Source organism: Meles meles, chromosome 3 (assembly GCF_922984935.1).
Source record: "Meles meles chromosome 3, mMelMel3.1 paternal haplotype, whole genome shotgun sequence".
NCBI classification, from domain to species: domain Eukaryota; kingdom Metazoa; phylum Chordata; class Mammalia; order Carnivora; family Mustelidae; genus Meles; species Meles meles.
The window spans coordinates 32,053,601-32,062,775 of record NC_060068.1 but is presented as its reverse complement, the minus strand read 5'-3'; the positions used below and the strand labels follow the sequence as shown (position 1 = coordinate 32,062,775).

Genomic DNA, 9,175 nt, shown 5'->3' with positions numbered 1-9,175 from the left:
CATGTTGCTACAAAAGTTGGGTATTCGTCCTTTCTGATGGAGGCATAATACTCCATTGTGTGTATGTACCACGTCTTCCTTATACATTCATCTGTTGAAGGGCATATTGGTTCTTTCCACAGTTTGGCGACCGTAGCCATTGCAGCAATAAACATTAGGGTACAGATGGCCCTTCTTTTCACTCCATCTGTATCTTTGGGGTAAATACCCAGCAATGCAATTGCAGGGTCATAGGGAAGCTCTATTCTTAATTTCTTCAGGAATCTCCACACTGTTCTCCAAAGTGGCTGCACTAACTTGCATTCCCACCAACAGTGTAAGAGGGTTCCCCTTTCTCCACATTCTGTCCAACACACGTTGTTTCCTGTCTTGCTAATTTTGGCCATTCTAACTGGTGTCAGGTGGTATCTCAATGTGGTTTTAATTTGAATCTCCCTGATGGCTAGTGATGATGAACATTTTTTCATGTGTCTGATAGCCATTTGTATGTCTTCGTTGGAGAAGTGTCTATTCATATCTTCTGCCCATTTTTTGATATGATTATCTGTTTTGTGTGTGTTGAGTTTGAGAAGTTCTTTATAGATCCTGGATATCAACCTTTTGTCTGTACTGTCATTTGCAAATATCTTCTCCCATTTCGTGGGTTGCCTCTTTGTTTTGTTGACTGTTTCCTTTGCTGTGCAGAAGCTTTTGATCTTGAGGAAGTCCCAAAAGTTCATTTTTGCTTTTGTTTCCTTGGCCTTTGGAGACATATCTTGAAAGAAGTTGCTGTGGCTGATATCGAAGAGGTTACTGCCTGTGTTCTCCTCTAGGATTCTGATAGATTCCTGTCTCACGTTGAGGTCTTTTATCCATTTCGAATTTATCTTTGTGTACGGTGTAAGAGAATGGTCGAGTTTCATTCTTCTACATATCGCTGTCCAGTTTTCTCAGCACCATTTATTGAACAGACTGTCTTTTTTCCATTGAATATTTTTTCCTGTTCTGTCGAAGATTATTTCACCATAGAGTTGAGGGTCCATATCTGGGGTCTCCACTCTATTCCACTGGTCTATGTGTCTGATTTTATGCCAGTACCACGCTGTCTTGGTGATCAGAGCTTTGTACTAAAGCTTGAAATCGGGTAACGTGATGCCGCCAGTTTTGTTTTTGTTTTTCAACACTTCCTTAGCAATTTGGGGTCTCTTCTGATTCCATACAAATTTTAGGATTCTTTGCTCCAGCTCTTGGAAAAATACCAGTGAAATTTTTTTTTGTAAATATTTTATTTATTTATTTGAGAGAGAGAGAGAGAGATCACAAGTAGAGCAGCAGGCATAGAGAGAAGGGGAAGCAGGCTCCCTGCGGAGCAGAGAGCCCGATGCGGGGCTCGATCCCAGGACCCTGAGACCACGACCTGAGCCGAAGGCAGCGGCTTAACCCACTGAGCCATCCAGGCGCCCCAGCAGTGAAATTTTGATCGGAATGGCATTAAAAGTATAGATTGCTCTAGGCAGTATAGACATTTTAACAATGTTTATTCTTCCAATCCAAGAGCATGGAACAGTCTTCCATCTTTTTGTGTCTTTTTCAATTTCTTTCATGAGTGTTCTGTAGTTCCTCGAGTACAGGTCCTTTACCTCTTTGGTTAGGTTTATTCCCAGGTATCTTATGGTTCTTGGTGCTCTAGTAAATGGAATCGATTCTCTAATTTCCCTTTCTGTATTTTCATTGTTAGTGTATAAGAAAGCTACTGATTTCTGTACATTAACTTTGTATCCTGCCACGTTACTGAATTGCTGTATGAGTTCTAGTAGTTTGGGGGTGGAGTCTTTGGGGTTTTCCATATAAAGAATCATGTCATCTGCGAAGAGAGAGAGTTTGACTTCTTCCTTGCCAATTTGGATACCTTTTATTTCTATTTGTTGTCTGATTGCTGTTGCTAGAACTTCTAATACTATGTTGAACAAGAGTGGTGAGAGTGGGCATCCTTGTCGTGTTCCTGATCTCAACGGGAAGGCTGCAAGCTTTTTCCCATTGAGGATGATATTTGCTGTGGGTCTTTCATAGATTGATTTTATGAAGTTCAGGAATGTTCCCTCTATCCCTATACTTTGAAGCGTTTTCATCAGGAACGGATGCTGGATTTTGTCAAATGCTTTTTCTGCATCAATTGAGAGGACCATGTGGTTCTTCTCTCTTCTCTTATTGATTTGTTCTATCACACTGATTGATTTGCGAATGTTGAACCAACCTTGCAATCCAGGGATGAATCCCACCTGGTCATGGTGGATAATCTTTTTAATGTGCTGCTGGATCCTGTTTGCTAGTGATCCAAGCATTCTTAAGCAAGGTGGTCTTTAGCTTCCAGGTGCTTGAGTTCCTTCTGAACTTTTCCTTGTGATTGAGCTCCAGTTTCAAAGCATTGTGATTGGAGAATATGCAGGGAATAATGTCAGTCTTTTGGTATCGGTTGAGTCCTGCTTTGTGACCCAGTATGTGGTCTATTCTGGAGAAGGTTCCATGTGCACTTGAGAAGAATGGGTATTCTGTTGTTTTAGGGTGGAATGTTCTGTATATGTCTATGAGGTCCATCTGGTCCAATGTTTCATTCAATGCTCTTATTTCTTTATTAATTTTCTGCTTCGATGATCTGTCTATTTCTGAGAGAGGCGTATTAAGATCTCCTACTATTATTGTATTCATATCAATATGACTCTTTATCTTGATTAATAGTTTTCTTATGTAATTGGGTGCTCCCATATTGGGGGCATAGATATTCACAATTGTTAGATCGTCTTGGCGGATAGTCCCTTTAAGAATTATGTAGTGTCCTTCTGTATCTCTGACTACAGTCTTTAGTTTAAAATCTAATTTATCTGATATGAGAATCGCTACCCCGGCCTTCTTTTGAGGCCCATTGGCATGAAAGATGCTTCTCCATCCCTTCACTTTCAGTCTGGGTGTATCCTTAGGTTCAAAATGGGTCTCTTGTAGACAATATATGGATGGGTCCTGTCGTTTGATCCAATCTGTAACCCTGTGTCATTTTATGGGTGCATTTAGGCCATTCACATTGAGAGTGATTATTGAGAGATAGGTTTTTATTGACATCGTGTTGCCTTTGAAGTCTTTCTGTCTGTAGATTGTTTCTATATTTCTGTTCAATGATATTCTTAGGATTTTTTCTCTTTTATAGGACCGCCCTTAATATTTCCTGCAGTGTCGGCTTGGTGGTTGCATAGTCTTTTAAGCCTTGCCGGTTGGAAGCTCTTTATCTCTCCATCCATTTTAAATGTCAGTCTTGCTGTATAGAGTATTCTTGGTTGCATGTTCTTCTCATTTAGTACTCTGAATATATTTTGCCAGCCCTTCCTGACTTGCCAGGACTCTGTGGAAAGGTCTGACGTTATTCTAATGGGCTTTCCTGTGTATGTAAGGAGCCTCTTTGTCCTAGCTGCTTTTAAGAGGGTCTCTCTTGAAACATAATTCCTCATTTTAACTATAAGGTGTCGTGAGGACTTTCGAGAATCTAAAATCTTGGGAGGAAATCTCTCTGCCTCTAGTAAATGAACGTTGTTTCCATTCGTGAGATTGGGAAAATTTTCATAGACAACTTCTTCCACTATATCTTCTAGACTTCTTTCTTTGTCCTCCCCTTCAGGGATTCCAATAATTCTGACGTTGGAACGTTTCATGGCATCGTTTATTTCCCTGATTCTGTTTTCGTGGCTTCTGAGCTGTTTGTTCCAGGCTTCCTTCTGATCCTTTCTCTCTATCTCTTTGTCCTCCAGATCACTAATTCTATCTTCTGTCTCAGTTACGCTAGCTTTTAGAGCATTTAGATTAGATTGGAACTCATTGAGAGCCTTTTGAACATCATCCCTGGTGGCTTTCAGTTCTGCCCTAACATTGTGAACATCATCACTGGTGGCTTTCAGTTCTGCCCTAATCAATTCTGTTTGGTCATCCATGGCTTTCTCCAACCTAGCTATTGCCTGGATAATTGTTAGTCTGAATTCCTTTTCTGACATATTGTCTATGTCGATAGCCATTAGCTCTGTTGCAGAAGGCCCATCCTCTGTATTTTTCTTCTGTTGGGTATTCCTCCTCCTAGTCATTTTGGTAAGAGATGACTAAATAGATGCAGCTGGACTTATCGATTGTGGTGCAGTCAAAGTGCACCCTGGAATGCTTCTGTGCAATCAGCATTCCCCACCCAAATGAGAGAAAAAAGAAAAGAAAAAGAAATAGAGAAGAAGAAAATAAAAAAAGGGGAACAAAAAAAGGAAAAAAAAGAGAGAGAGAGAGAGATAGGAAAAAAAGGGAAGATAAAAGAGAAGCCTCAGCCCAAATGGGCCACAAGATTTGTGAAATATACAAACAAAAGCAGACAAACAAAAAGACTGATAAAAGTATATGACAAGGGAAAAATATATATATATAAGCAAAAAAAAAGGAAGAACCTCATCAGAAAGAACCCTTGGTATAAGATTTATATATTATCAGGACAAACACAAATTCACAGAAACACTGACAGAAGGAAAAATTGGGAGAGTGGTTATAAATTCTCAGTGTGGATGAGGAAGGTTATTTTGATTCTTCCTGAAGGTATCTTGATGTTTTTGTTAAGGGACTCAACTTTCCTAAGTTACAGGGGGATTAGAAACTGGTTTGCCTATAGGGGTAGCATTGATTGGGGAAAGGGGATTACCTTTGAAGTTTAACTCTATATGTATAGTAGAAAATAAAAATTAAAAAAGAATAAACTAGACTAAACTAAGTTAAAATTAAAAAAGAATTAAGAAAATAGAAAAGCAAAAGAAAAACACGGGTGTATGTATCAAAATTTCAGGTTAGAAGGTTATTAAAGAATTTGATGTACTGGACATCTCAGTGTGGTGGTAAATAGGTTAAAAAATTATCTGTATGTATAAAAAAAAAGAACCAGAATATTGGTAAAGAGTTAAAAATTAAAGCTGTATTTATGAAGTAGTGGTGGTTGTTCTCTTGTAGTCTTTTTTTTTTTTTCTTCCTTCCTGGTTGGTTTTCTGGGGGAGGGGCCTGCCACGTGGGTTTTCAGACAATGATGTTCCCTGAGTTAGGTCCTCCCGCTCCCCTCAAGGGGGTGAGCTCTGAGGAAACTGTTTTTTTTCAGCCTTTTGTTCTCTGGGGGTTTTTATGTTCTTTCATCTGCTTTCTCTCGCCTTGATAGCTTTTGATGGTTTTTGGAGGTTTAGAGGAGAGCAAACAGCACCCCGACCTCCCTCTCAGAGAGAAGCCTCAGAATGTTTTGCAAAAGCTGCTGGCAGAGTTGGTTCTGAGTCACTGTCCCTGGGGATGCAGGAGCTCCTCGTTGTACCCAAAACCAGGGCAGCGGTGGCTGTCTAGGCAGCTCCAGACCGCCAGAGAGGTTCTGAGCAGAGATCGCACACTGAGATTTCCCCGGTGTCCTGGGCTGGGAATGTCTGGTTTTTCCAGATGCCAGAGCTCCAGGCTAGCACCTATGAGCACCTATCCCAAGGGAGGGTGTGGGACGTGCGTGTTTCAGGTTTGCCGTCTGGCCAGGCTCCCAGCTCCTCACGGGAGCCAGAGCCCACTCGTTCTCGGGCGCGCTGGCGTTCAGGCGCACTGGTGGCTCAGGGATGGAGACCTGATTTCTCCGCCGCACTCTCTCTGCCTCAGTGCCAGGGGAGGCTGTCCTGGGTCCGGGGACTTAGGTCCCTGACCCTAACCGCCCAGGTTCCCACTATTACCCCCCGTGATCCTTTGCTCTTTGTTTTTTGAGTGCTTTCAACCAGACTCCAAGTTAATGCTGGTCTTGAGATGCAGAGCACTCTCGTGTTGGGGTGTTACTTTCCAATTGGTCACCTCTGGTGGCTCCCTCCCCCTTTTGTTTATCTTCGGATATCAGTCCAATGCTCCCAGTCTGCTTTACCTGCCACTGGCGTCTTCTGCTCCTGTAGAGATCCAGACGTGTATAATTCTGATCTCAGGCTGATTTCATGGGTGGTCGGTGTTCTTTGGTAGGTAATCAGCTCACTTTAGGGTACAGGTTGAAACGGTGCCTCCTCCTACTTCCCCGCCCTCTTGACTCCAACTTTGTCTATTTTTTAAGCAAATGTTTTTTAAGCACACAATACAAGGTGGGCGTGTATGTTTGTTTCCACTTTGTTGACTTCCATTACAAACCCTGTTGAACATCACTTCAACATTATATTTATGTATTTTTTTAGACCATTTATGTGTCTCACAGAATTCAATTCAAGAGGCACAAAATGTATACCATAAAGACTCTTTCCTACTCTAGATCCCTTTAGTCTGATTTTTATCATTCTTTCCATTGAAACAAACCATGTTACTAGTTTTTTTTACTTCATTTCAGACATTTTTATTTATAGATATAAATATACACATGTGTTCCTTTTTTAAATACACAAATGTAAAATGTATTATTATATAATATTACATGATATAATATATAACATTGTATAGTTATACAACCTATAACATATAATTTATATAATAATATTTAAAATAATTATGGCATACATCTATACAGTATGTAATATAACAAGTTATATGTACAATTATAATAAATGCATTGCTCTGTTCTGTACTGCTTTCACTGAACGGTATTATTAAAGAAAATTCTATATTGACACAAAAAAGCAACTTCATTAATAGCGCAATCAGAGAAAGATAATTATCATGTGGTTTCACGCATATGTGGAATATAACAAGCAGCACAGAGCATCATAGGGGAAGGGAGGGAATACTTAATGGGAAGTCAGAGGGAGAAAAACCATGAGAGACAACTAACTATAGGAAACAAAACAAAAAAAGTTTAGTTCATCTTACCTTTTTAACTTTTTGTGGAAACTCCATACTATTTTTCACAGTGAACATTATTCATCTTTGTTAGAGATTCTTTTTCTTAAAGAGGTTTTGGAGAAAGGGGAACCCTCTTACACCATTGGTGGGAATGCAAACTGGTGCAGCCACTCAAAACAGTATCAAGTGTCCTCAAAGAGTTAAAAATAGAGCTACCCTATGACCCAGCAATTACACTATTAGGTATTTATCCAAAAGTTATAAACATAGTGATTCTAAGGGGTACATACACCGCAATGTTTATAGCAGCAATGTCCACAATAGCCAAACTATGGAAAGAGCCCAGATGTCCATCAACAAATGAATGGATAAAGAAGAGGTGGTGTAAATATATATATAGGAATATTACTCAGCCTTCAAAAAGAATGAAATCTTGTATTTGCAATGATGTGATGGAACTAGAGGGTATTATCCTAAGTGAAGTAGTCAGAGAAAAGCAAATATAATAAGATTTGACTCTATGTAGAATTTAAGACACAAAACAGATGAACATAGAGGAAAGGAAGGAAAATAAAATAAGTCAAAATAAGAGAAGGAGAAAAACCATAAGAGACTCTTAACTACAGGAAACAAACAGGTTGCTGGAAGGGAAGTGGGTGGGGTATGGGGTAACTGGGTGATGGGCATTAAGGAGGGTGCTTGATATAATGAGCACTGGGTGATATATGTGACTGATGAACATTACCTCTGAAACTTAAAAAAGAGAGAAACTTAGAGAATTTATTCTAAACCAAGTAGCATTTAAAGAGGATGATCCATTGCACAAAGTTTTAATGTCTTTAGTATTGTTTCACTAAATATATACCGCCTGCTTCCAGATCCCAACACATTGTCTGGCTCATCCCTCTGTAGGAACAATGGTCTGGGTGGGAAACCAGACTCTCATCTCCCACTTCATCCTCCTGGGTCTTTTCACCCACTCGCCACTGCACCTCTTCCTCTTTTCTGTCATCATGGTCATGTTCCTGGTGGCCCTCTCCGGCAATGGGCTCATGATCCTCCTCATCACCACCGACTCCCGACTGCACAGCCCCATGTACTTCTTTCTCAGCTGGCTGTCACTCATGGACCTCATGCTCATTTCCACCATTGTGCCTCGGATGGCCACTGACTTCCTCCTGGGCCGTGGCTCCATCTCCTTCACAGGCTGTGGACTCCAGATCCTCTTCTTCCTCACCCTCCTGGGAGATGAATGCTTCCTGCTGGCCTTCATGGCCTATGACCGCTATGTGGCCATCAGCAACCCATTGAGGTACTCAGTGATCATGAGCCGCCGTGTTTGCTGGCTCATGGTGGCAGGGTCCTGGTTCTTTGGCCTGGTGGATGGACTGATCCAGGCCATTTTCACGCTTCGCTTCCCCTACTGTGCCTCTCAGGAGATTGACCACTTCTTCTGTGAGGTCCCTGCCATATTGAAGTTGGCCTGTGCTGACACCTCCCTCTATGAGACCATGATCTATGTCTGTTGCGTCTTAATGCTGCTCCTGCCTTTCGCTGTCATCTCTGCTTCCTACTTGCGGATCCTGGTAGCTGTGCTCCACATGCATTCTGCTGAAGGTCGGAAGAAAGCCTTTGCTACCTGCTCTTCTCACATGGCCGTGGTTTCTCTCTTCTATGGGGCTGCCATGATCACCTACATGCGGCCTCAGGCCTACCACTCCTCCAAGCAGGACAAGGTGGTCTCGGCCTTCTATACGATGATCACCCCTATGCTTAATCCACTCATCTATAGCCTGAGGAACAAGGAAGTGGCTGGTGCTCTCAAGAAACTTCTTGGGAGGTGTCCCTGTGGGGGGGCAGGGCTAGGTTGACATTGGCAACTGAAGATGTGGGCTCTGGTTCTGGGAACTTGAATTAGCTTCTGTAATTTGACTGGAAGAGAAACAGATGTTCTGTACTGAAAATAAAAGTCATTCTTTGGCCAGAGTTTATGATATTTGCAGATTAATTTAATCAAGCATGTCCATGCTGAGTATGGATAGTGTGGAAAGAGGGCTTCCCCAATGGCATTACAAAGAATAGGAGACACATAGCCTATATCCCACAAAATTAGCAGATGACAGGTTTCAGCTGTTTTCCTTTATGGGAATGGCCAACTGAGGAAAACAGCTTGCTCAAGATTGTGCTTCTCTTTGGGTGGCTGCCTGAATCCCATGACTAGTCAATAAAGTATATAAAGTCTTGATTCCATTCCCTCAGTTTGACCCTGAAGGTCCTTCCCAGCTCCAGAATGCCCTGTAATAACCTGAGACATCATGGGCTTCTCATCCCTGTATCCAATTTTGCTTCCTTATCTCCTTTC

At 41.4% G+C, this 9,175-nt stretch overlaps 1 protein-coding gene across 1 annotated transcript; it reads left to right on the top strand.

Moving 5' to 3' along the window:
• Positions 1 to 7,730: 7,730 nt before the first annotated feature.
• LOC123938683 (olfactory receptor 56-like) lies at positions 7,731 to 8,684 on the top strand. The gene has a single exon (XM_046000288.1). The coding sequence runs from the start codon at positions 7,731 to 7,733 to the stop codon at positions 8,682 to 8,684; it is 954 nt and encodes a 317-aa protein (XP_045856244.1).
• Positions 8,685 to 9,175: the final 491 nt, after the last annotated feature.